We start from the raw sequence: 27,955 nt of genomic DNA, 5'->3' as shown, positions 1-27,955 counted from the left end.
CCACCTCACCATGGCTGCAAAGGTAGACAGTAGCCCCGGGGGGGTCCCCAGCAGTGGCTCCAACCTGGGTGCCACCAGAGAGCACATGCAGGCGGTCACCCGAAACTACATCACCCACCCCCGTGTCAGTGAGTATGACTCCCAGTGGGTGAGGTCGGGTGGGCTGCTGGGTCTGCAGGTCCTCCTTCTTAGCCTCAGGGAAAGCGAAGGACCCGAGACCTGGGGAGACCTAAGGGGCTTTCGGTCCTGCGGAGTGATGCGGGTAGGGGGATGGGGGTCCCCAGCCCAAGGTACCCCGGAAGAAAGGGCAGGGGAGTAGCTGCAGGAACCTTCCTGTCATCAGTGATCTTGCACTGAGACCCCAAGTCCACAGAGAGCTCCCAACTGCCCCCAAGAGTGTGTGTGTGTGTGTGCACTCCTGTGTGCATATGTGTGTTTGGGGTGTGTGCATGTGTACACCAGAATACTCAGTGCGAGGAGTTGTATAATCAAGTGTCCCTGGGGGATGTATGTGGCAACGCAGAGTACGTGTGCGTTCTCAGGATGGGGAACACCTGACACCGTGTGTGTCACGTCATGTGTGCATTCTGGAGGAGGGTGCCTGGGTGTGGAACCAGGGGGGTGCCTGGGTGGGCGTGTGCCCCCACCTTCACTTGGGTGATGACATACGTGTGTGAATATGTATGTGACAGCGTGTGTGCGATCAGAAAGGAAATGTGTGAGACTGTGTGTGCGTGCTTGTACGCTCAGGGTGGGGGGTGTGCGTGCAAGCATGCGTGCTCACGGGGAGAACATGGATGAGTGTGTGGTCAGATGATGTCACATGTCTGTGTGAGCAGCTAGGAGAAGGGCACATGCCTGGCATCCGGGGGTAGGGGTGTGGGGACCACGGGCACTGGAGTGGACCCTTGCGGGCTTCCGAGGGGGCATCGGGGGCGTCTGTGGGTGTGGCTCGAGTGCCCGTCCTGCAGGGGTGGGCCGAGTCCGGGTGTCTGGGGCAGAAAACCCTGGAAGTCCCCAGGACCAAAGTGAGCACCCCTGCTCCGGCCATATTTCCTTGTCCAAGGTCACATTCCCTGGTGTGGTGAATTGTTGAATTCTCAGAAGCCCCGTTCACTGGAGTAAACCGGCCTGGCCGGCACCAGCTAAGCAGAGCCAGAGGCTCCCAAGAGGGTGTGTATGGGGAGAAGCTGGCCTAGCACGGCCACCCCTCCCTCTGCAGCCAGCCAGCCCCACCGGGGCAGGGGGAGTGTCTGGAGAGGCAGCTGAGAGCTGCGTGTGCGGCGGGGCCACACCACGGAGAGCAAAGCAGGAGCAGAACGGCCAGACCCAGGGCTCAGGGGGAGCAGCGCCTCGGCTGGGTGGCCACCACCTGAGGCCCGACGCAGGCACCGCGGGGTGCGGAACACTCCAGCTAAGGAAAAACTGACAGCGAGTGGGGTCGGATTTATCAAGAAGGCCCCGCGGGCCCGGGGAGGACCAAGGTCCAGATCCTCCCCGACTGCAAAGCCGGGGTCACCAAGGCCCAGAAATATGCAGTAACTGTGCCCCCCCGGGGTCCAGAGCCCGGGCCTGGAGACCTGAGTAGAGTCGGCTGACCTTTGTCCAGGCCACCCCCGCAGGCTCCTCCCCCGTCTTCCCCTCCCCCTGTGAGAACGGGAGAGCCGCCTGGGTGCTGAGTGGGGGGTGGGGTCTGAGGTCTGGACCTACAGCTCGGCTTTCCTCGTCCCTGGAATGTGCCCTCCCAGGGTGCAACCTTACCCGGGATCCCCTCCCAGCCCGCCTCTTATTGATAGTCCACAGGCCCTGGCACTAGGGCCAAGGCCCAGGAGGTTTGACCCCGGCTGGAAGCAGGAACAGCAGTGTCCCCCCCGCCGTTGGCACCATGCGGCCCCCAGCCAGGCAACTGTGTTCACACCCAACAGCCCACCCAGAGTCACGGGTGAGTGCGAGGTGAGCCCCTCGCCCAGCGCCGCGTTAAAGGTGTTGCTATGAAGACAGAGGCCGCTCCTGTGCTTTCGCTGCACACCGGCGTCCTGTCCTCACAGGTCCACGCTGGGGCCGGCCGGCACCCCCCGCCCGAGGGAGGCTGGACTCCTCAGCGTGCGTCTGCACCTGCAGCTTTCTCCAACACCTCCCTTCCTCCTCGGGGGCCTGGGCAGGTGGACTCCTGTGCCCCTCTGTGCCCTCCTGCCCCACCAGGGGACTCTAAGCACTTCCAGGCAGAACTTTGTGTAGAGGCAGAAGGAGCCTAGGAGGAGAGCTGGGGGACCAGAGGGCCAGGGGACGGGGCAGCTGACTCCCAGCCCCAGAGCTCGCTTGGCCATGGGCATGGGTCCAGGGGAAGACTTCCTGGAGGAGGAGGTGGACTAAACAGGCCAGAAGCATTAAAGGTGATTTCTCTGCAGTGGCTGAGGGAGGGAATAGGGCAGAAAGCAGGGTGGGTAGAATCAGGATGGGGAGGGACCCCAGCAGTATCCACCCTGGGAAGGAAGGGACCCCTCTGCCTTCCTCAGAGCTGGAGCTGTGCTCCACGGAGAGGAGGCGGCAGGAGCTCTATCTGGTGGTGTGGTGCAGAAGGGGTGGGGTGAGGGGTCGGGGCGCCCCGCAGGAGCAGAGGTTAGGACGGACGGGCTGGCAGTCTGGCTGGAGGGCTGGAGCCCGGTCCGATGGCCCAGGGCCCTGAGTGCCAAACCACTGGCTGCCTTGGTTTCCTCAACAGAAAGGCAAGGGAGGTTACACGGAGAGAGTTCCACCGTCAGGGTCTTGGGCCGATTCTAAGAACCCTCCGCCCCTGCCCTCCCTCCCCTAATCCCTCCAGCGGGGATCTGGGAGGAGGTGCAGGGCCTGATCCGCTCCGCCCCGCCCCCCGGCCTCACGCATGGACGCCCGCCTCTGCTGGCTCCCAGGACGCTGCAGGTGTGGCTGAGCCGGCCCTAATTAGCGGAGCCCCGCTGAGCCTTTGCCGGGGAAGGCGGTGGGGAGGTGGGAGCAGAAGGGGCCCGCAGCCCGAAGAGCAACCCGAAGTGTCAGCTAGGACAATGGAGAGGGGGTGGGCAGAGCAGCTGGAGGGAGTGTCTGCAACGTGTCCGTGCCCTTCAGGGGTCTTCTCGTCCAGCCCTTGCCTCCAGCACCACCTCCCGGGTCAGGGACGTGCCCCGGGCTGGGGTAGGGCCCTAGGTCTCGAGTGCCACAGGCTACTGTCCTGACTTGTGGTGGGCCCTAGGAGAAATCCGCCGACTTCCTGGGCCTCAGTTTGCCACTCCATGCGACGGACACCATCAGAGTTGGGGGTGGGTGCAGACAAAAGACCTGGCTTCCGGTCAAGGACACCTTTGTTGCTCAGCCACCACCTTGGCTGTGTCCAAACCAGACAGCCTCTAAGAGAAGATACTGTCTAGTCCTACAGAGGAGACACCCTGGTCTGAAGGGACGGACACGATCTGTCTCCAGTACCGGACAAGCTGGAGAGTAGGGCACCCACTGGGGTGGCAGCTGTGGGACTTCAGAGGGGAAAGGGCCCAGTGAGCTGCCGTAGTCAGTCAAGGGCGAGGCCTCGGACAAAGGAAGGCAATAGCCAGACACTGAACCGAAATGGCCACGTAAGTGGATTATCTGCGATGAAAGGTCCAGGCTATGGAGTGATATATCCACCCAGCAACTAGAGCCCAGAACCACCGTGTCCTCGGGAATCCTGGGAAGGCAGCTTATGGATGAGGCTGGTGTGATGAGATGGGGACTTAGAGACCTCATGCTGCATAGAATTGAGAAGTGCCGAGCACCCAGCTCTGCTGCAGGCAAGCACTTTGCCTGGGCTCCCCGCAGACCAGCCCCTCCTTGGGAGCTGGAGTGGCCCCCCCACGTCCAGATCGCTCCCCTCCTTGTGCCTGTGACCTTCACCGCTCCTCCCCTTAGCGGGTAGAGTTGTTGGTACTTTAGAGTTGTCTTGGTATTTTCTCCACAGGGCCGGTAAGATGCCAGCTCTTCCCCAGGGCTATTGAAAACGCGGGTCTCCCTGCCCCGTGCTCCTTCCCCTGTTCTCACAATCCTCCACCCTCCCTCTGCTGGGCTCCCTGGCTCCTCTCTACTTCACACAGTCCTAGTAACCCAGAGCGTTTGATCAAAATGCCCCCTGGGCAGGAAGGGCTGTTTGGTGATTTTCTTGGTGGGCAGGTGGATGCGCTGGCCTCTGCCCTAACCCCCCACAGGCTGGGGTCTTCCTGTGCCTACAGCCCCTTTAGCCTGTGTATTCGCTTTATCATTCCTTCCATTCTACCTTCACAGGGGTGGCAGGAGCCAGAGTAGGCGACAGGATCCTCATTTGGTTTGGGGATGGGAAGGTGTGTGTGTATATGTAGGGGGAACGCATAGGTCCTGATGTGGGATATACGGGAATGGGCTGGTGGGACAAGGTGACACCTTCCATAATTCACCCAACAAGTATTTACTGAGTGTCCATCATAGGCCCACACTCTTCTAAGAGGTGGAATCCAGCAGTGAACACTGTTCCCCAAAGGCCCCAAGTTCTTTCTCTGGGCCCCTGGGCCTCCTTATCTCTGCCACATGTGCCCTTTGCCCAGCTGTCTGGGTGCTGCCTGGATGACTGCACTTGACCCTGGAGCCTCAGCTCAAATGGCCCTTCCTGCAAGGCGCCTCCTCCGTGAGCTCCAAGCCTGGTGTTCAAGCCCGTTCCCGCCCACTCTGCTCTTTCCCTTCAGACCAGTTGGCAATTGTTTCATCTTTATCCCCTTTTAAACTGTAGGCTCCATCTTTCATCTGCCTCCTTTATTTGCCTAGCCCAGTATTGTGAAGGCATCTGAGAGGCAGGCTTGAAGATAGGACGGGAGGAGGGAGGGGGGAAGCAGAGCTTGCAGGGCAGGAGTGAGATGTCAAGAACCAGGTCCCAGCCTTGAGGTCTCAGCATCCAAAGGTAAGGAAATAGGCTGAGGAGTAGCCAGAGGGGTGGAGGGGCGGGGCAGGGCGGGGCCTCCAGGAACCTGTAGGAGAGAGTGCATCCAGGCCCTGGTCCCTTCCAGGGGCAAAGCCAGACTGGAAGGTGAGGTGTGGGTGGCAGGTGGAGAGGGCAGTGGAGCCAGGCTGTGATCGTTGCTGGACAAGGATTGGGGTGGAGGTGTGATTTTAAGATGGAAAATACCAGAACTTGCTTGATGAGAAGGCCACAGAGAGAAGGAACGCTGGCGGGTCACCCTAGCGCTCAGCCTTCTCTAGGGCCTGGTTCCCAGTGCCGGGGAGGGGCTGGCTTAGATGGAAGATGGGACACCACCTCCGTGGGAAAAGGACAAGAGAGTGGCTCAGGTGCACGTGGGGGCTGGTAGCTTGAGGGCAGGAAGGAGAGGGGAGTGCCCCAGCTCTGGGCCCAAGTCTGAGAAGAACTTAGCTTTCTTGAGTTTTCCTAATAGTCCTTAAGTTCGGGAGAACATAGAAAACATCTGTGCAAGGATCACCTTGCCCAGTCGGTCTTCCTAGACTAAGTCCCCAGGAAAGGAACTTCGATCTGACAGAAATAAGGGGTTGACCACTGAGCCCCGCTTAGCTTCGCCTGGTGGGAGCAGCTGGGCGGCAGGCCTGCCAAAACCATGAGGGCAGGTGGGAGCCCATGTGGTGTGATAGGAAGCACGAGGGGGGCCCTGCCCCTGCTCTGCCACAGGGGTCTGTGTCCCTGGGTGGACTTTCCACTCCACTGAGCCCCATTCTCCTGGCCTGTTGAGAGGCGGGCTGCACCGCTCTCCTGTCGGAGGCCCTTCCAGCCTGGGAGTGACCCAGCGACCTCACAGTCACCCCTGACCATCCTGCCCTGCCAGGTCCCTTCACCCCAGTTGTCCCACTGGCACTTCAAAAGAACCCTGGAGAAAGGCTACCATGTCCTGGGGTCATGGGTGCTGGAAGGACCCAGGGCCCCTCAGCTAGCGCCTCACAGAACCAAAGTAAGCTTCCTGTCTGCCAGTCTGTGCTTCTCCTACTGGGGTCCCCAGCACTGGAGCTGGGAAGTATTTGCTGATGTCTAAGCCAATCCCTCCCTGTAAGCTGAGCTCACATCCCCATCTGTGGCTCTCTCCAGCCATCAGGACGGGGGCAGTCTGCTTCATCCTCCTTCTTTGTGGCTCTGCTCTCTCCCCGCTCCCACAGGCGCCCAGTGAGCCCAGCCTCATGGCAGCGCAGGGCCCTGGCTGACTTTTCTCACTGATGCCTGCACCCCCAACACACACACACACACACACACACACACACACACACGAGTGCCCAGTCAGTGTGGGGTGATGGAGAGAAGTGTGGCCCTGCTGAGGTGCAGGGAGGGCAGCTCTCATCACATCTCTAGCTTTTGGAAAATGCTGTGGGTCAGAGAGGAGGGAGTAGTGGGTAAGTGGGGGCCGAGGCCAGACGGGAAGTAGCCTCAGAGATGAGAAAGGCCTCTGATGGCTGGGGGTGTGGGAGGGAAGGACTCGAGGGGCCTCTGCCCTTGCCCTGGCCCTCCCCCAGCCTCCTGCAGGTGTCCGAGGCAGCGGGGGCCCTGCGGGCAGGGGCATGACCCTTACAGCAATGGTGGCTGGCCCTGTCACAGCTAATGACCCTGACGGCCCAGGCTCCAGAGAGGGGAGGGGGTGGTGCTTAGAGGGAGGGAAGGTGGAGGATGCTTATGTGTGTGTGTCTGTCTCTCTGGGTGTCGGTGTGAGACCCTCACCCCCCCACCCCTCCCCCAGCCTACAGGACCGTGTGCAGCGTCAATGGGCCCCTGGTGGTGCTGGACCAAGTCAAGGTAAGACTTCTGTCTCTTCCCAGGCACCACGGCCAAATCCCAGTACTCTCGGCCCCTGTGCTGATCTCTTCTAAATTGCCCTGCCCCTCGGTGGCCCCCATGCTCCAGATCCCCAGACACCCACCTCCACATTGTCCCTCCCTGGCCACCCGAGGTTTTCTCTTCCTGCCTTTTCTGTGGGCCCCGCTGTGGGCCTTAAGAGACTTGCTCCTACCAGCAATGAACAGGGGCATTGCAGCTATCGTGCCTCTTTCTTCATCAGTAGAATGGCTGTGTCCAGCTAACCCGGAAGGCAGGACCCTCCCACCTGCCTTTCATGGGTCTTCTTCTTCTTTTTTTTTTTTTGCGGTACGCGGGCCTCTCACTGTTGTGGCCTCTCCTGTTGTGGAGCACAGGCTCCAGACATGCAGGCTCAGCGGCCATGGCTCACGGGCCCAGCCGCTCTGCGGCATGTGGGATCTTCCCGGACCGGGGCACGAACCCGTGTCCCCTGCATCGGCAGGCGGACTCTCAACCACTGTGCCACCAGGGAAGCCCTCACGGGTCTTCTTTTAAAAAGAAGAGGAGGAGGCGGCAGGCAGATGGATACCAGCTGACTCTCCAGAGCTTGAGGCCTTCAAAGGTCTTTGGACTGTCTCCGCCCGGGAGCCAGCAGCTTGAGCTTGAGGGAAGTGGGGCGGGCCTCACGGGGGAGGTGGGGTGCAAGCGACTTGGTGTCCTCGGGGAACCGTAGGACCATGGCAGACACTGGCAGTATTCTGAGTCCCGGGGTTGGGGATTCTCGAGGCGTAAAGAGCTCTGCAAAGCTACCCGATCACTCTGCTTCCCCCCCAACCAGTTCTGCCCCTGTCTCCCACCCCACGCCACCCAACCCCAAACTGGAAATCTGGGTGCCACGTTGATTCCTTCCTTCCTGGCCCATGTTCTGTCGGCAATCTCCCACCCACCACACCCTTATCATGGCCATGGCCTCAGGGGCCCCAGCCTAGCGCCCTCCCATCCTCTACCCTGCAGCCATGCAGCCCTGACCCCTTCCCTCTGCTGCTCCAACCTCACTAGGTCTCCCCATGGCTTCACCTCACAGGCCCTCTGTCCTTTAAGGGTCCTGCATACCTCTCCACATCTCATCACTCTCCCTTCCCCACTTAGAAACCCACACTGTCTCTGTGTGAAGCTGCCATTCGATGTCTCTGGGCCTTTGCGCATACTCTGCCTTCTCCACTGCCTGTCCCCCTGGTCCCTTCTTCTGACTCACCTTCTCCTGGAAGCGGTGAGCCTGTCCCTGCTCTCAGCTTTGTGTATTGTCTTGCTGGCAGCATCCTTCGAGGCATTTGGTCACCACCTGGCCCCATGTCTTCTCCCTGCCCCTCTCCGCCCACCACAATGTGCCCTCCTATTGGACTTGGACGGTGTTTGTCAATCCCAAGCTCCCAGAGCCCCACGGTGCACTTTTACTGAACACCTAGCCCATCACGGGGGCTCAGTTTGTTCAAAGGAAGGGTGAGTGAATGAATGAATGAATAAGAGCATGAATAAGTATGGGCCTGTCAAAATCTGAGCCAACTCTATTAAAGAGATCAGACCCACTCATTTCTGGAAAACAGATTCCAAGCTCATGGAGACATCACGGTTGGGCCCATTAGTGTCAGGGACGCCCTGGGAAGAAGTGTGGCGGAGTTGGTCTGCACGTGCGCACTGGAACCAGACCGTGTGATTCAGACCTCTTGAACTTTAATCCCAGATCCACCCCACCCTTTCTATCAACTATCCGTCAATTCTAGATCAGCAGCAGCAGCACCACCTGGGAACTTGTGAGAACTACAGATTCTCGGGCTCTACCCCAGGCTGACAGAATCAGAAACTCTGAGGGCCCACAAGTTTGTTTTCACAGCCCTCAAGGTGATCTGATGCTGCCTGAAATCTGAGAACCATCCGTCTAGGATTGTAAATCCTGGTTTCCTCATCCATTAAAAGACAATAGGGGACCTCCTTTGGTCGTCCAGTGGTTAAGACTCTGCATTGCCACTGCAGGGGGCATGGGTTTGATCCCTGGTTGGGGAACTAAGATCCCGTGTGCCCTGCAGCAAGGCCAAAAAAAAAAAAAAAAAAAGACAATAGAATTGTGGTGAGGATCAAATCAGTTAAATGTATTGTTATTATTCCTCCTTGAGAACAGCTAGCGAGAGCCCTGCCTGGAATGCGGAAATGCTAATATGCCTCATTAAATAAACAGTTGGTCAATCTCCTGCGCCTTTGTCCACCTCGGCCACACTCCCTGTCAGTCTATACAGGACTCTGTATGGAGAGTCAGTACCTATGCAGACATCCATTTTCCAGCTGTCAGGTGGGGCTGGACTAGGAAACTGGAGATAGATTCCCAGGCTATGGTTCTGTGATTACTGGACCCATCGGTAACTCGTGTAGAACAGAGTAACTGGGTGAGGGAGACACCCAGAAAATCCTGGGCTTGCAGAAGGAAGGAAAGGAATCAGAAGCTGACAGTCTCATAAGTGCAGGAGATGGAGAAGGCACCTTTATGCACCGCTCTCCACTGTCCCACACGCCTTGTTCTAGAGTTGCTTGGGCAAAAATGCCACAATTCTGTCTCTGTAGCGCCACCTTCTGCTCGAATTGAATCACACAGGCAATAACGCTTTCTGCTTCCATCCTTCTCAAACGGAAAAATATTGGGGGGAAGAATTTTGCATAGATCCAAAGTTCTTAGACAGGTAATCAGGGCCTTGAAATTGTATGAAAACCTCTTAAGGTAGCAGCCTGGGTTGAGGCCCAATAATGTGCATTCCTGACAAGCTCCCGGTGGCTAATGCTGCCGGGAGGGCCGGATCACCCTCGGAACCGCTATTCTAGAGGATCTTCCGCCTGCTATATTCTGTGATTCAAACCGGCCCTTGTTTGAGATTCACATTACCCACCAGACTAGGTTCCAAATGTCTGTGGCTGCTCCCAAACTCTTCAGGGAAAAACTTTCAAAAGTGTGTGCAGGGCTTCCCTGGTGGCGCAGTGGTTGAGAGTCCGCCTGCCGATGCAAGGGGACACGGGTTCGTGCCCCGGTCCAGGAAGATCCCTCATGCCACGGAGCGGCTAGGCCCGTGAGCCATGGCCGCTGAGCCTGCGCGTCCAGAGCCTGTGCTCCGCAAAGCCACAACAGTGAGAGGCCCGCGAACCAAAAAAAAAAAAAATAAAAAGTGTGTGCATCAGCTCCAAAAACAATTTCCAAAGAGGAGTTCCCAAACTGCCCTGGGCGTTGTCATGGGGAGAAGCCTTGGAGGCTGCACGCCCTGTCCAAGTCCTGCCAGGCTTGCTAAGAACTTCCCAGGCTCCTGAGTGGATGCGACAGCACCCCTGTGCCTGACCCCTGGCTGGTTGGGAACTCGGTTGAATCTCCAGCAGAGGAGGTGGGCTGCACTCCCTGCAATTCTCTTAGTAACCAACAATGAGAGCTGAGAGAATCAGGTCTGCGGCTGGGAAACGGGGTATAAATAAAAGCTCACTGCTGCACGTTGGAATTCTCCCGCTGCACACACTGCTCTAAGTGGCTAAACCCACCCTTCTCCCCAAACAAATAACTGGCATTCTCTTCCTAAGCATTCCAGATAACACCCTCCATGCTTGGGCTCCATGGTTCTGAGAGTTCTTCCTCCTATCTGGCTGTAACCTCTCTGCTGCTTAAAGTTCACTTTCCGTGATGTTTCATCTTTCAGGGACACACAGTGTGCCACCTCTTCTCCCCTCTCCATCACCCGCACAAATCCACATACCAACGATCGCTTTTTTTTTTTAAAGTAATAGAGAATTTTAAAAAAATATTTATTTTGAATGTGCCGGGTCTTAGTTGCGGCATGCGGGATCTTTAGTTGCGGCACGCATGTGGGATCTAGTTCCCAGAGCGTGGAGTCTTACCCACTGGACCACCAGGGAAGTTCCCAAAGGATCGATTTTTATCAGCCTGCTGCCTGTTTTTCATTGGGCCCACTGCCTAATTGCTTTGGGGCCCGCTCAGGCTGGTGTTCTGTCGAGCATTTTTCCTCCTGAGGTTAGCAGCCCACCATCTGCGCCCCAGACAATGAGGCCAGTGGCCATTTCAGAGAGAGAGAGACACACAGGCCCACAGAGACCGGAAGAGGGGTTGGAGCCAGGACTTGTATTTAACTTGTTTCCCGGGGCCTCGCAGTCCTTGCTCTTGGGCTCCCTCTTGTGGTTATGAAGCCAAAGGCTGTCTGGCATCAGCCCCTCCGCGGACCTCAGCACTGCACTTGGGGCGAGCCCCCTCCCCCAGTGACCCCATTCCGTGGGGCCTGACGGTGGTTTGGGAGCGAACAAGATCGCTTTCCTGGCATCCCCAAGCCAGAGCTTCTCTCAGTGACTGTCAGAGCTGGGAATCCTCCTGCCTCAGGTTCAACCTCCGGTCGCAGGGAGCCCTGGGGGGAGGACCCCACCCTCTCACACCGCTTAGGGGAATTGAGCCATCCACCCCTCTTCCCTGGCCCTGAAGGTCACTGGTGTGTGGACAGTAGGGGATATAATGATAGTCGTGATGGTGACAACGACGTCACTGTACTTGAACATGTTCCCCTACTCCCCCCGCCCTTTTTTTTGGGCCGCACTGCGCTGCTTGCCGGATCTTAGTTCCCCGCCAGGCCTGGAACCCCGGCCCCCTGCAGAGAGAGCGCGGAGTCTTAACCCCTGGACCGCCAGGGAATTCCCCCAACCCCCCCCCTTTTTTTTTTACATTTTAATTACACGCACACGCAAAACATGCTTTTTGTAACTAGTGAAATAAGAGACACAAAGTTAACTATTTGCCCCTAACCTCTTTATTCCCACCCTCGTGTGATAACCAATGTAAAGATCCTGCTGTATATGGGCAAATATAAGCAAGTTAGATGTTTACGTTGGTGTTAGTCTCTTAAAATGTATCGAGTATTTTCCTCCATGTCAGTAGATACACATTTTACTCGTTCTTTTTGATAGCGACTGTGGTTTGGACATACTGTGGTGTGGATGTACCGTGATGTATTCCATTTTTGATAGACAATCAACATGTTTCCAGGTTTTGCTATTACAAATAGTATAGCAATATATATCCCTTTTATACTGGTGCCCTTATTGCTACAGGTTAGATTCCCCCCAAATGGAACTGCTGGTTCAAAGTTTTAATTTATTTTTAAATAGATATTGACAATTTGGAGCAAAATTGCTTGCCCAGCAAGGTTGTGGTAATTCATACTCCAACCAGCCATGCATGAGAGGACCCACTTCCCAGCATCCTTGCCAGCACTGAATATGTGCTCTCCAGTAATTTTGCCTAATGGTTAAGACTAGTCCTATCTTGCTTTTATTTGCATTTCCCTGATGACTAGCGGAGCTGAGTATCTTTTTATCAGTTGAGATCGCAATTCCTCCTCTGTGACCGTTTCCTACACACTGAGTTGTACGTTTTGCTTTGTTTATTGTTCACCTTTGTTTATGGTATCTTTGCCATACAGAAATTTCAAATATTTATATTATCAAAGATTTCTATTTTTTTGTTTATGGCTTCTGGATTTCTTATCTTGCTTAAAGATGTCTCTCTTATCCAGCTTTTAACTGGATTATTCTATAAAAAAGGAAAGAAGAAAAGCTTCTGGTATTTTGTTTTAGTTTTATATTTAAATTTTTATATGGCTGGAATGCGTTTGTGTTTATGATAGGGATAGATACCCAGTGTATTAGCACCATTTGTACAATAAATTCTTTTTCCCTATGAACTTATATGCCACATTTGTTCTCTAATAGTCTCCTAAAATCTGGGATCTGTTTCTGGACTCTAGCCTTCCAACATCTCCGTTCATCTGCCTCACCCCAACACTGACCACTCGACCTCAGTAGCTTTAGAGCACGTTTCAATTATCTGACAAGGCAAGTCCTCCACCCCTGATCTTTTCCATAACTGTTTTTGGATATTCTCAGACATTTACATGAATTTTAAGATCATTTTATCAAGTTCCAGGAGAAAGAATCCATTGGGAAAGCATTGAATTTATATATTTTTGAAAAGGATTTATATTTTTGTGATAGTAAGTCATTCTGTCTTGGAAAGCACTAGTGCTCTCCATTTGTTCAGGGCTTGTTTTCTGTCCTTCAGTAAGAGTTTATTATTTTCTTGTACCTTTCTTGTTAAATTTATTTCCAGATATTTTATGGGTTTCGGCCCTATTGTGGATGAAATATTTTTCTCCATTTCCTCTTCCGTTTATTGCTGGAATAGAAAAAAATAGCGATTGGTTTTTTTTCACTTTTTGCATAAATTTTGTTTAATGATACGTTTTAATATTCTGTGATTCTTTTGGGGGGAACACTTTTCTTAATTGAAGTATAGTTGATTTACAATATGTTAGTTTCAGGTATACAGCAAAGTGAATCAGTTTTATATATATATATATTTTAAATGAGAAGCTTTTTTTTCTTTTAATAAATTTATTTTTGGCTGCTCTGGGTCTTCGTTGCTGCACGCAGGCTTTCTCTAGTGCGGTAAGCGGGGGCTACTTTGTGGTGCGCGGTCTTCTCATTGCGGTGGCTTCTCTTGTTGCGGAGCACAGGCTCTAGGCGCACGGGCCTCAGTAGCTGTGGCACGTGGGCTCAGTAGTTGTGGCTCATGGGCTCTAGAGTGCAGGCTCAGTAGTTGTGGCGCACAGGCTTAGTTGCTCCGCGGCATGTGGGATCTTCCTGGACCAAGGCTCGAATCAGTGTCCCCTGCACTGGCAGGTGGATTCTTAACCGCTGCGCCACCAGGGAAGCCCTATATATATATTTTTTCAGATTATGAGATAAATTAGGAGTGTGGGATTAACAGGTACAAACTACTTAAATAAAATAGATAAGCAACAAAGATTTACTCTATGACACAGGGAACTATACTCAATATCTTATAATAACATAATGGAAAATAATCTGAGATTGATTTTTATATATTTATCTTGTATACAGCCAAATTCTCTTATTAATTCTGGATGGGGTTGTTTTTGTTTGTTTTCATTTTTAACTAGATCCTCTTAGGGTTTTTTAGATATACAATATCATCTGCAAATAAAGGGAATCATGTCTCTTTTTCCACTGGCATACTTTAATTTGACTTTTTATTGAAACAATTTCAAATTTATAAAAAGTTGCAAAAATGAAAATAGTACAAGGAATATCCATCTACCCATTTGTTCTATCACTGCTCTGAGTGTATGTGTGTGTGTATGCTTAATTTTTTTTTTTTTAGGTTTTTTTTTTTTTCGAAACTTTCTATTTTTTTTTTTGAAGATGTTTGGGGTAGGAGTTTATTAATTTTTATTTATTTATTTTTGCTGTATTGGGTCTTCGTTTCTGTGCGAGGGCTTTCTCTAGTTGTGGCAAGCCGGCGCCACTCTTCATCGCGGTGCGCGGGCCTCTCACTGTCACGGCCTCTCTTGTTGTGGAGCACAGGCTCCAGACGCGCAGGCTCAGTAGTTGTGGCTCACGGGCCTAGTCGCTCCGCGGCATGTGGGATCCTCCCAGACCAGGGCTCGAACCCGTGTCCCCTGCATCAGCAGGCAGATTCTCAACCACTGCGCCACCAGGGAAGCCCTTTTTAGGTATTTTGAGAGTAAGTTATGCCCAAAACTCTAGTGTGTATTTCCGAAGAATAAGGATATTCTCTTACACAACCACAGTAGTTATCAACTTTAGAAATTTACACTGATACTTTAATCTACAATCTATATTCCAATTTATAAGCTGACCTAATAAAGTCTTTTATAGCATTTTTCTCCCTCCAGTGTAGGATCCAGTCTAGGGCCTGGTATCACATTTAATCATCATGTCTGTTTAGCCTCCTATAACCTGGAATATTTCCACAGCCTTTCTTTTTTTTTTTTGATAACTTTATTTATTTTATTTATTTTATAAAATGGGTCTTCGTTGTGGTGAGCGGGGGCTACTCTTTGTCGCGGTGCACAGGCTTCTCATTGTGGTGGCTTCTCTTGTTGTGGAGCACAGGTTCTAGGCGCGCAGCCTCAGTAGCTGTGGCTCATGGGCTCTAGAGCACAGGCTCAGTAGTTGTGGTGCATGGGCTTAGTTTCTCTGCAGCAAGTGGGATCTTCCCGGACCAGGGCTCGAACCCGTGTCCCCTGCATTGGCAGGCAGATTCTCAACCACAGCACCACCAGGGAAGCCCTCTACAGCCTTTCTTTAACATTTCTGAAGAATACGGTCTTTCCTCACTACGTTTTTTTAAAATAGAACATTCTCTATTTATGTTTATTGGTATACTTCTCAATTTCTTTTTTTGGTCTTATTGTATAAACCAAAAATTCCAAAACATTATGTAACAACGGTGATACAGGCATCTCTCTCTGTGCATTGCTGATTTTATTGGAAATGAAAATAGGCTTAGCATTTTACCATTTAGAAGGATGTTGATGTTGGTTTTGGTAAATAGTCTAGTATTCAAAGAGTTACCTTCCATACTTGTTTTACATAGAACTGCATTACAAACAGCTGCTGAATTATATCAAAAGCCTTTTGATTTCTATTTGCATAATCCTGTAGGGTTTTTCTTTTAGGTTCACAAACTCCCTATTATTATAAATGATGTTGTGAAATGTTGACTGATTCACAGAGGTTGATTGATCTAAGCTTGTATGCTTGGAATAAACCCTATTCGGTCATACATGTTTATTTATTTAATACATTGTTTGATTTGACTGGCCAGTAGTTTATTTATAATTTCTGCATCTATATTTATAAGAGAAATTAGTCTATAGTTTTTGGGGGGTACTAGATTAGATTTGGGGTTTGGGAGTTTTCCATTTTATAGTTTTGTTTTCTTCTAATCTCTGTTTTCTCTTCATCTTATTACTTTGGTTAGTTCCTCCAGTATGATGCTGAATGGAATGATGATAGCAGGCAGTGTTGTTTTGCTCCTAAATTTAAAGAGACTGTTTTATACTGTATACCATTGAGTATATTATCTGTAGGTTTTCTGAGGCTACTTTTTGGGGTTAAAGAATTTCCCTTTTATTCTGTTTTCAAAGAATAGTTTTGTTCTTTGTTTTCAATCATAGTTTTTTTTTAACTTTTTGTAAAACTTGTTGAGATAACATGTTTTTTAATCCTTTAATTCATTAATAAGATAAATTTATTAGTAGATTTTCTAATGTTAGACTAACCTTGAATTCCTGGAATAATCCCAACTTGGTCTTTTGTGTGTATGTGTTTATCTTCATTTTTTGAATTTTTTCTTTTATTGTTTGGTTTGTTTGTAACTTGTGGTCTTTTTTGGTACATTGCTGGATTTAGTTTGCTAATATTTGCTTAGGATTTTTGCATCTATGTTCATGATTGAGATTGCCTATAAATTTCCCATTATTATTTTATTTTGTATCAAGATTATCCTTGCCTCATAAAATTAATTAAGACTGGAGTTTTTCTTCCAGTCTTTTGAAGAGCTTAAGTAAGTTTCAAATTATTTGTTCCTTGATTGTTAGAACTCACTAATTATCTGGGACTGGTGTTTTCTTCCTGGAAAGATTTTAAGTTATTTATCCAATATCTTGAAGATTATAGGACTATCCTGGCTTTCTATTTTGTTTTTAATTGGATTTGGTTTGATTTGTATTTTTCAAGAAATTTATTCATCTAAGTTCTGAAATATATTGCATAAAGTTATTCATAATTTTAAAATTATTTTTAATATTATTAGTATAGCTAGCTTTGACTTTTTTTATTCCAACAATTATTTACTCATGTCTTTTAGTCAGTGATGCCAGAGATTTGTCTATTTTATTAGTCTTTTCAAAGAACCAGTTTGGCTTTGTTGATCATCTCTATTATATGTTTGTTTCTATTTTAACGATCTCTGCCCTTTTATTATTTCTTTTATTTTATTTGGAATTTTAATGCTGTTCTATTTTCTAACTTTTCATGTTGCATACATTTAAACTACCTCTACCTTTTTTCTTTTCTAATATAAGCATTTAAAGCTTTAAATGCATCGTATGTGTGTTGAAAAATAGTTTCTCATTATTGTTTAGTGCTAAATGTTTTCTTATCTGATTATAAGTTTTTCTATATTTATTTATTTATTTTTGGCTTCATTGGGTCTTCGTTGCTGTGTGCGGGCTTTCTCTAGTCGCGGCAAGCGGGAGCTACTCTTCTTTGTGACACGTGGGCTTCTCACTGCAGTGGCTTCTCTTGTTGCGGAGCACAAGCTCTAGGCACGCGGGCTTCAGTAGTTGTGGCATGCGGGCTTAGTAGTTGTGGCACATGGTCTTAGTTGCTCCACGGCATGTGGGATCTTCCCAGACCAGGGCTCGAACCCATGTCCCCTGCATTGGCAAGTAGGTTCTTAGCCACTGCACCACTAGGGAAGTCCCACTTTTTCTATATTTAGAACATTTCAAAATTTCCAAATGTATGAAGTTTTTCTAACTATCCTTTTGTTATTGATTTCTAACTTACTTTGATTATGATCAGAAAACACTGATGTGTTCGAAGTGATATCCTTTTCATTATTTTCTGTTTCTTCTGTGATTTTAGTTTTGATTTCTTCTAATGTCCAAGGAGTAACTTAGAGGAGTACTTTAATTTCCCAGAATATTAGAAACATTGCAGGGAGAGATGCAGTCTTTTTTACATTTATTCTTATTGGATTAAGATTATGACTTACCCCTGAAGTGAATCAAGGAAGCCAGGTGGATGGGCAGCAAGGTGAGGGAGCCTGGGCGATGCCATGCATTCTCTCCAGGACCTCCCCTGGGAAGAAGGTGCGGGTGGAGGGCTTAGCTCTCCTGGTGCTGACCAGAGCTGAGGACCAGTGTCAGCTGGGAGCGTCTGCTCTCCCAGCCCAGCTTCTTTGGCTTGGCTCATAGCCTCGTCTAGAACTTGGCTCCTGAAGCACACACAGACAGTGGAGCTCAGGGATTCCCTTGGGGCAGACATCCACCTACCCACTTGCTGCCTGGGTTCCTGGAGGGACAGCCTGATTGGTTTTTAAAATTGAGTTATAATGTGTATACTATAAACTTCACTCTTTTCAAGTGTATAGTTCAGTGGGTTTTAGTCTATACACAGAGTTGTGCAACCATCACCACTACTTGATTCCAGAACATTTTCATCACCTCAAAAAGAAACCCTGAACCTGTTAGTTGTCGCCACCAATCCTCCCTCCTCCAGTCCCCAGCAACCACTAACCTTTTTGTTTTATGGATTTGACCAGTCTGGACACTTCATATCAATGGAATTATATACTGTGTGGACTGTTGTTTCTGGCTTCTCTCACTTAGCATGATGTTTTCAAGATTCATCCATGTTGTAGTATGCATCAGTACTTCATCCCTTATTTTTTTTTAATTTATTTATTTTTGGCTGTATTGCACGCGGGCTTTCTCTAGTCACGGCAAGTGGGGGCTACTCTTCCTTGCGGTGCACGGGCTTCTCATTTTTCACTGCGGTGGCTTCTCTTGTTGCGGAGCATGGGCTCTAGGCGCACAGGCTTCAGTAGTTGTGGTACGCGGGCTCAGTAGTTGTGGCGCACGGGCTGAGTTGCTCCGTGGCATCTGGAATCTTCCCAGACCAGGGCTCAAACCCGTGTCCCCTGCATTGGCAGGAGAATTCTTAACCACTGCGCCAGCAGGGAAGTCCCCTTCATCCCTTTTTAAAGCTGACATATTCCACTGCCTGGGTATCCCACCTTTTGTTTATCCATTTGTCAGTTTGTGGACATTTGGGTTATTTTCACTTTTTGCCTATTATGAATAATGCTGCTATGAGCATTCATATGCAAGTTTTTATGTGGACATGTGTTTCTATTTCTCTTGGGTGTACACCTGGGAGTGGAATTGCTGGGTCATATTGTAACTCTATATTTAACCTTTTGAGAAACCACCAGACTATTTACCAAAGTGATCACACAATTTTATATTCACACCATCAGTGTCTGAACGTTCCAGTTTCTCCACAACCTTAACACGTGTTATTATCTGTCTTTTTTATTACGATCATATTAATGAGTGTGAAGTGCTGTCTCACTGTGTGGTTTTGCGTTTCTTTAGTGACTAATTAGTTGATCATTTATGTGCTTATTGGGCACATGTATATCTTCTTTGGAGAAATGTTTATTTAGATCCTTTGCCATTTTTAAAATAGCGTATTTGTCTTTTTATTGTTGAGTTGTAAGATTTCTTTATATATTCCAGATGTTGGCCTGATGCTTTCTACATTGATAAGAATGAATACTTCACTTGATCTTAGCCAAAAGCAAAGTGATTGCCTGATTCGTTTTTTTCCTGAAGCCTGTGAGGACTACATGTGAATTGATCCCAGCCCCATGGCTAGGGAAAGATTGCCACTGGTAGATGGGGACATCTGGGAGCCGAGGAGAGAACTTTGCCAGTGTGTTCACCATTAGTCCACAGGGGCAGAAACAATGGTGCTGTCAGGAGACCTAAACAGCCATAACAGCTACTACATTTTATTGAGCTGTTATAAGGTCCCGGCACCAGCTAATGACTTTCCATATATTTCCTCCCCACAGCAGCCTTATGAAATAGGTGTTAGTATTATTCCCATTTTAAAGATGAGGAAAGTAAGGCTCAGAGACATTAAGTAACTTCCACAAGGTCACACAGCTTCTAAGTGTCAGAACTTCAATTCTAACCCTGGTCTTCCAACTCTGAAGTCGGTACTCCTACCCACCCAGGTATACTGCCTCCCAAACAGAATTTAAGCTTTCCACTTACCAGTCTCTGAAGTTCATTTCCAGGAGTATCCGGGCACAAGATGGGAGAAAGGAGCTTGAGAATGGGTCAAGGAAGTCTGGGGAGGAGACAGGGACTTCACCTCTGGTCTCACTGACACTCTGGGGTGCTCTCCCCTCCTGCCAGTTTGCCCAGTATGCTGAGATCGTCAACTTCACCCTCCCCAATGGGACTCAGAGGAACGGGCAAGTGCTTGAGGTGGCTGGGACCAAGGCAATAGTTCAGGTAAGTGGTGTCAATAAGATGTTGGTGGTTGAATAAATGAATGAATCCACAAGGTTTCCACACTATCTTATAAACTCCAAAGGCAGAAAATGTTCTATTTCCCCTGAGAGAGCTTTGCCCAGAGCTGGACACAAAGGGAGCCTAGAATGGGAGGCCCCGTTCTCCCCAGCAAACCGCTTATTAGACTAACTAACCTCTTACCCTGTAGGTGTTTGAAGGGACCTCTGGGATCGATGCCCAGAAGACCACCTGCGAATTCACAGGGGACATCCTACGGACTCCAGTGTCGGAGGACATGCTGGGTGAGGGGTAGGGATGGGCAGGGTGAGGGCGTCCCTCTGTCCAGCCAGCCCAGCTTCCCTGACCAAGTGCTTACCTAGCAGACCGCACTGTCATTGCCTCTTTACCTAGTCTGCCTCCCCTGGGAGCCCTTTAAGGTCAGAGGTTGTGCCTTGTCTTTGACCCCCAACCCCAGCTCAGGGCCTGACATACAGCAGGTGCTCAATACATGAGGAAGGCAGCTTCAGTAAATTAGAGGCAGAGGAGGTAGCCGTCTATTTGGGGTCAAGCTGGAACGAACTGCACATCCCTAATTTTCTCCCAAGATCTGCCATACCTGGCCCTCTCCTCTTTCCAGCCCTAAAACTCCCCATTAGAGTCATTGTCCTGGGCCAAGGCCTATGCCTGTAAAGGTTTCCAGGAGAGGAGGAAAGACCCCCAAGGAGGCAGTCACTGTAGCCAGCTGCCTGGGGGTAACAAGGGCTGAGGGGAGGGGGACATGGGGCAATTGGGACACGAGGGCTGGGTGAGAGCTGCTGGTGTGGAGGGTGAGTGGCAGTGAGACCCAGGGCTGTTCCTGAGCACCACTCAACCCCTCTCACCCACTCCCAGGTCGGGTTTTCAATGGCTCTGGCAAACCCATTGACAAGGGGCCAGTGGTCATGGCAGAGGACTTCCTGGATATCAATGGTAAGTGACCGGAGGTTCGGGACAGCTCTCGGGACCCAGCCCCCAACTGCCTTCCCCACCCCAGTCACTGCCTCTGTCACCTCGCCCTTGGAAATTCTGCCCCAGATAAAAGCCAGGGCCATTGCCCAGGGCTCACCCCCAGGACTGGTCATACTAACAGGCAGGTCAGGTGAGATACGAGAGCAGCAAAGGCCCCTCTGTCTGGGGCCAGCTGCATTTCATGTCCCATTCCTATAAAATGCTATCGTCATAGTGCAAAGTTCCCCAGGTGCCCAAGACCCTCACTCTCCTGCCTTCTGGGATCCACGTGCCTGCCACTTCTAATGTGCCTGGGTGGCACCGTCCAAGGGAGCACTGGACTGTGGCTACTGAAATACAGACCAATTCAAATGAAATAAAAGTTCATTTCAAAACCACGTGGCAGGACTTCCCTGGTGGCGCAGTGGTTAAGAACCCGCCTGCCAATGCAGGGGACACGGGTTCGAGCCCTGGTCTGGGAAGATCCCACATGCCGCGGAGCATCTAAGCCCATGTGCCACATCTACTGAGCCTGCGCTCTAGAGCCCGTGAGCCACAACTACCGAAGCCCGCGCGCCTAGAGCCCGTGCTCCGCGACAAGAGAAGCCACTGCAAGGAGAAGCCCGCTCGCAGCAAGGAAGACCCAACACAGCCAAAAATAACATAAATTAATTTTTTAAAAAACCCCACATTTTGCATGCTCAATAGCCACACGCGGCCAGGGCTACGTTTTGGGCAGCGCAGTTAGAGCACATTTCCATCATGGAAGAAAATTCTTTTAACCAGCGCTGCCCCGGAGTCTGGGACGGGGTGGGGGAGGGCGGGCAAGGCCTGAACCCTTGAGCAGGGTCCATGGTCACCGTCTCCCAGGCCAGCCCATCAACCCCCACAACCGCATCTACCCGGAGGAGATGATTCAGACGGGCATCTCGCCCATCGACGTCATGAACAGCATTGCCCGTGGCCAGAAGATCCCCATCTTCTCAGCAGCTGGGCTCCCCCACAATGAGGTGAGGACTTCGAGGGGCCTGTGGGCACGACCAAGGGGAAGGGACGGAGCAGAGGCCGGGGCTGGTGGGCCAGCGAGGGGGGCCTCCTGTGCCGAGCAGGCTGGGGTCTCCGGCAGCTGTCTCCTGGCAGCTCAGGGACTCAGGACCCCCAGACAGATCTCCAAGCCTCCATCCTGAGTGAGTGGGGCTCGCACTGGCTCATGAGAGAGCCCACGGGTAGCCTCTGTTGAGTGTCCTGCGCAGCTGACCCCACGGCTCTACCACTGGTCCTTTAAATGGTCTTTACTTGCCTACACTGAGTGAACCCCACCTCGGGCCAGCCCCACGGCCGTCTGAAGCCTCCCTGTGCAGGTTTCCTGCCCTACCCCCTCTACCCAGAGTGGACAGCCCATTTCTTCCCAGAGCAGCTGGTGTGACAAGGTTTCTAGAGGGTCCCCCCCGACCACCCCCACTCCTCTACTCCTGGATGCGCCCCGGCTCACCCTCGAAATGCTCAGAGGGATTAGACGGCAGAAGTGTCCCTGCCTTCCCCCTACACACACGCTCATCCTGGATCTGGACATGACGACTGGAAACTCCACACGCTGCAGGCCTGGGGCAAACCCCAGAGATACCCCTAGCAGGCTGCGGGGCAGAGGGGACTCTGAAGGGCCAAGTTGCCCCTAACCCGTGGTAGGCAGTTGCTCTCTGGAACTGTTTTTCCACGCTGCTCCTCATGACAGGCACCCTGTGTCCTCAGGTGCCACAGAATAAGGCAGCCCTCCCCTGAGAGCGGCTGTAGGACCCAGGGCAGCCCTTCTTCCTTGCTGACCTTGGGTCCCTCCCACCGAAGGCCTTGACGGCAGGATGGGCTGGGAGTTACCCTGTCCGTGCACCTCAGTGGTGCTCAGAGGGCTGACTCGAGCTCTGGTTCTGCTGTCCTTCCTCCCATCCCCAGATCGCCGCCCAGATCTGCCGCCAGGCTGGGCTGGTGAAGAAATCCAAGGCCGTGCTGGACTACCATGATGACAACTTTGCCATCGTCTTTGCAGCCATGGGGGTAAGAGGGGCTGGGCCGATTGGCAAGTTCTGGAAGCTATGGGCGGGCAGCCTTGGCCCCTGGCACACCCAGTCTTATGGGGGAGGCATTATCCTTCTTCTTGAGAAGCCGTCAAAATCGGAGCCTGTCTGGTGAGAGAGGCAAGAGCATGACTGGAGGAGCGGGCAGTGTGTGCCCCACGGAAGCCCAGAGGCCACGGCAGCTATCAGATGAGCCCAGGACAGCTGGGATCCTGGGGGCCCTTAGAGGGCCCAAGGCAGGGACGGGGAGTTTAGCAGGGAAGCAGCGGGTAGGGGAAGGGGCAGGGGTGGCACTGAGCAGAGCTGAGCCTGAAGTCTGAACCTCTCTCTGGGGCTCTGATGAGACCCTATCCCGGCCTGGGCAGCAAACCCAGCCCCCGCCTTCTCAAGCCCCAGGTTCACCCCAGTGACCGTTAGCAGGTCAGTCAATGGGCATTACTGAGAAGAGAGGGAAGGAGCCTGGTCCCCGCCTCCAGCCCTCCCTGCTGTGTGTCCAGGTGAACATGGAGACAGCCAGGTTCTTCAAGTCCGACTTCGAGCAGAACGGTACCATGGGCAATGTCTGCCTCTTCCTGAACTTGGCCAACGACCCCACGTGAGCCGTCCCCTGGCACCCATACTGCCCTTAGGCAGCAGGCCCTGTCCCCTTCCAAGACCCAGAGTACCAGGTCTCAGGCATCCCAGAACTACAGCCATGGGCCAGAGCTGGGAGAACAGCCCCTCATTGTGGAGATGGGGACACCGAGGCTGGGGAAGAGGTAGGGACAGCACACGGAGAGACAGGGAGCTGGGCCACAGCCCGCCTGCCACCTGTCGCCCCTCCGCCCTGCCCTCAACCTGCATCTAGCCACCATCCCAAGTCAGGACCCCTCATCCGAGACTCACTTCCACAAGGCCACCACTAAAGAGATATTTCCCTAAACCATTCGCTTAGAAAAACTGCTATTTTAAAAGTTGAGAAAATGTGAGTTTAAATCTGCAGGTTAGGTGATGAAAAAAAAAATCTAATAAACTGTCCTGGGAACTGAAGGTACTCAGAAGGAACTCAAACCAGGTAGCAGAGTTCAGGAGGCCCAGATGACGTCACCAGAGAAAAGCGCCGCAGGCACAGAGCCCGGGGACTGAGAGTGCCTGGACTGCCCCCAGTGGAAGCGGCTGCCAGGGCAGGCCAGCCTCTGACCCATGCCCAGCAAGGAATAGTGAGGGGAACAGTCAGGAAAGGACCCCGAGGACACAGAGTGTGTGAGTGCTCCAGATGCCCAAGCTCGGGTGTCCTGGGGGACGAGGGACACTGTCATCCTCATCAGTCACTCCTGGCCCTGCCTGTCCCTCTCTCACCCAGCTCCCTGCCTGTCCCCGCCTCTGTCCTCATTCCTACCTTGAATAGCAGGACGTGATTGAGGGCCCACTCCCAGGAACCATGGCCTGGATCTGGGGGCTGGGGCCTGGGGCTCATCTTACCCAGTCCTCTGCTGCTGTGCACTGTACCAGCTTCCCAGTTCACCACCCACTCAGCACTGGGGCTAAATGGAGCACAGGCCTGGGCCTCGAGGCTCTCTAAACATTGGCCGTATCTGCAGGATCGAGCGGATCATCACCCCGCGCCTGGCACTGACCACGGCTGAATTCCTTGCTTACCAGTGTGAGAAGCACGTGCTGGTCATACTGACGGACATGAGTTCCTACGCAGAGGCCTTGCGGGAGGTGAGGTGGCTGTAGTCACTGTGCCCAGAGCTGGCCCACGCAGGCCTGTCCCCACTCCTTTCCTCATGGTCACTGAGACCCCACTCCCCTTCCTTGTGTCAGCCTCTTGCCCCCTTTCTTACCCCAAGGCCCACAAACATTGCAGGTCTCAGCTGCCAGAGAGGAGGTGCCCGGGCGCCGAGGCTTCCCTGGGTACATGTACACAGACCTGGCCACCATCTACGAGCGGGCAGGCCGTGTGGAGGGCCGGGGCGGGTCCATCACTCAGGTCCCCATCCTCACCATGCCCAATGATGGTGAGCCGCCTCCCTGCCCACTACCCTCTGCAGCCCTCCTGCCCTCCCATCCTACCCAGACACTTAAAGGACCCATGCTTCTTTATATAGGTGTGCAGTAGCTCTGTTCCTCCATCAGGGTAGACACTGTCCCTTCCTTGCGTCCCCCGATCACCCACTCCCATGAGGGAATAGAACCTACATGGCCCTGAGTGGGTGGAGACCTGGATCTACACTGACACCAGTGCCTTTCCTTGCAGACATCACCCACCCGATTCCAGACCTGACGGGCTTCATCACAGAGGGACAGATCTACGTGGACAGACAGCTTCATAACAGACAGGTACTGTCCCCTCCTTACCCACTTCCTGCTCTCTCCACCATCTCCAAGTACACTGACTAATAACCAATGTCCCACCACCCCCTGTACTTCATCTCCCTGTGAATGAGGAGGGGCCAGACAAGGCTAACCGCTAACAGGAGATAATCCCCAGGAAGACTGTTTGGTTCCCAGACAGAAGACAAGTCTGGGTGGAATCCAGCCTACCTGGATGTGGGACCTTGAGAAAATCATTTCATCTCTCTGATCCTAGGTTTCCTCATCTGTAAAATGGGAATGATAATATATGTCACACAGTTGCATTGTGGAGAATAAAATAAAATAAGTTGGCCCACAGAAAGCATCTAGCAGATCGTAGATACAAAATAAATATCACTTCTCTTTCCTTTCTAGTAATTTGTTTTGGTGAACAAAAACAATAGGTAACGGACACAAGTAGGTGGTGAATAATGTACCAAAGGGTTAGAAAATGTGTCTGTCCCACCTTAGGCCACCCCCTTACTCTTTCCTCTTCGTTTGGCAGTTTTTCTTTGCAACTATGAACTATTAAGTTTCTACCTGGCTTTTGTCCAAATAATCAGAAGTTTTGAAATAGCGAGACTTTCATGAACTAATGTCATGTCATCTCCCCCCTCCACTCTCCTGTCTAGGTGCGCACATGTAGACACCTGTATACCCAAGCCCTAGAATTTGTGGGCGATAGAGGGCGGGGTGTGACCAGCTGACCTCTCTGTGGGATGAATAACGACCAGTCTGCTGAGAACCACAGGGGGAGGGAAGACAAGTAGAGGTGGGAAAGAAGGGAAAGTTTGGACCCTGCCTTCTGACACGCCTTCTTCACCCCGCCCAGATCTACCCCCCCATCAACGTCCTCCCTTCCCTCTCGCGGCTGATGAAGTCCGCCATTGGGGAGGGCATGACGAGAAAGGACCATGGCGATGTCTCCAACCAGCTGGTAAGGAGAGAGCCCAAGGGCTGGTGGGGAAGCTAGTTTCAGAAGCTGGAGATTGGAGCCCTAGCTGGACCACGAACTTTTCTCCTGGAAGAAAAAAAATTCCTCCCCTTTTGGGGTCCCCGCACAGTCACATGGGGGAACACAGGACTCCTGCGGTAAGCCTGCCGTGACCGCTGAACCCCTCCCCCCTTCACCAGTATGCCTGCTACGCCGTCGGGAAGGACGTGCAGGCCATGAAGGCAGTGGTGGGGGAGGAGGCGCTCCTTTCCGAGGACCTGCTCTACCTGGAATTCCTGCAGAAATTTGAGAAGAACTTCATCAACCAGGGTGAGGCGCGTTGGGGGCGTTCAGGCAGCAACCCCCTTGGTCCGACACCCACACGCGCATACACCCTTAACACTCCTGCTCTGTCCCTAGGTCCCTACGAGAAACGCTCGGTGTTCGAGTCTTTGGACCTGGGGTGGAAGCTGTTGCGCATCTTCCCCAAGGAGATGCTGAAGCGCATCCCGCAGAACATTATCGATGAATTCTACTCCCGCGAGGGGGCGCCGCCGGACCCCGAGCCCGACACGGCGCTTTAGCCCCGCGGGAAGCCTGGCCCCGGAGCCAGGTCCAGGCACCGCCCTCGCCGGGCGCCCGATCTACACACCCCGCCCTATCGTCTTGGTCCGCACACCTTAACCCATCGCTCCGTGCCCACCCTCAGTCCCCTACAGGTTATGGGGGGCTCCTACGCTCCAGTCCTCTCCCTGGATTCCCCGACATGGGAAACAGAAGGTGGTTAAGCCTATATTCTCTGTCTTGTTCTGATAGGAGCATTTGTATTTTAAAAGTACCACCGCCCTCTCCCAAGAATTTATCTCATGTAAATACAAGATTGGCAAAACACTGATAATTGTTGGAGCTGCGGGGGTACATGAGGTTCACTAAACTACTCTCTCCACCTTAAAAAAAAAAGGCTACATTAGTGTCTTAACAGGTGACAACAGAATTCTTCTTAGGGAGATATTTATCTTTGTTAAAAAATATCTTGATAAATTTCTTGGGTGGAATGTGAGCTCATGGGCCATAGAAAGGACAATCTCAAGGCCACAAAAGATGTGTCTGATTCTAAACAGCTCTGCCTAAGAGATGCTAGGAAGGAATTTGGTTTGCTCCAGATGGGGAGGGGAGTTGCTGGGGAGATGGCCTGAGGAACAGTGGGGGCAGTGTGCAAAGGCTGAGGAAAGGCCCCCCAGTTAAGAAATGGGCGAAGAGCTTCCTAAAAACCAGGATACCTGGTGTTCCTTTGAAAGCTGCCTGCTCTTCTGTAATGCCATCCCTTCCTGTCTCCTCTGCCCCACCTACGATGAAGTCATGGGTGCTTCCTAAGAGGTAGGGCAGGTTGGGAAGATAGAACTTCAGCAGAAGGCAGAGTTCCATTTCTGGGTCAATGTGTTGTGGAACCAGGCCAGAATTCTTGGATCAAGAGCTGACACCAGAGGAGGACTTGAGAATAAAATTCCCATCCCCAAGACAATTTACAGCCATTTTAGGGAAAGTTTTTGGGTGTCCACAGGACATAGGGTTGTTTTGACTTAATAACAACTTTATAGAGATGTGATTCACGTACCATACAGTTTACCCATTTATAATTGTACAATTCAACAACTTTTAGTATATTCACAGAGTTGTGCGATCATCACCACAATCAATATTAGAACATTTTTATTACCTTAAAAAGAAACCCTGTACCCCAAGTTATCACTTCTCAAATCACACTTCTGCCCCCTCCCCAGCCCAAGACAATCATTCATCTTTCTATCTCTGTAGCTTTGCCTGCGCTGGTCAACTCATATAAATA

At 51.5% G+C, this 27,955-nt stretch overlaps 1 protein-coding gene across 1 annotated transcript; it reads left to right on the top strand.

The window, feature by feature from the left end:
* Window positions 1-10: 10 nt before the first annotated feature.
* Window positions 11-27,955, top strand: ATP6V1B1 (ATPase H+ transporting V1 subunit B1; the record flags this gene model as incomplete). The annotated part of the gene is made up of 14 exons (XM_079940994.1): window positions 11-128; window positions 6,720-6,775; window positions 19,684-19,782; window positions 19,991-20,084; window positions 20,674-20,751; window positions 21,640-21,779; window positions 22,717-22,818; window positions 23,336-23,433; window positions 24,419-24,542; window positions 24,688-24,838; window positions 25,078-25,160; window positions 26,008-26,112; window positions 26,310-26,439; window positions 26,530-27,955. 14 exons carry the CDS (start codon window positions 11-13, stop codon window positions 26,691-26,693), a joined length of 1,542 nt encoding a protein of 513 aa, XP_079797120.1. The 3' UTR covers window positions 26,694-27,955.

This window comes from Stenella coeruleoalba (genome assembly GCF_951394435.1).
Source record: "Stenella coeruleoalba genome assembly, chromosome: 13".
Classification (NCBI taxonomy): domain Eukaryota; kingdom Metazoa; phylum Chordata; class Mammalia; order Artiodactyla; family Delphinidae; genus Stenella; species Stenella coeruleoalba.
The sequence above is the reverse complement of the archived record's forward strand: the minus strand, read 5'-3'. Positions and strand labels throughout refer to the sequence as shown.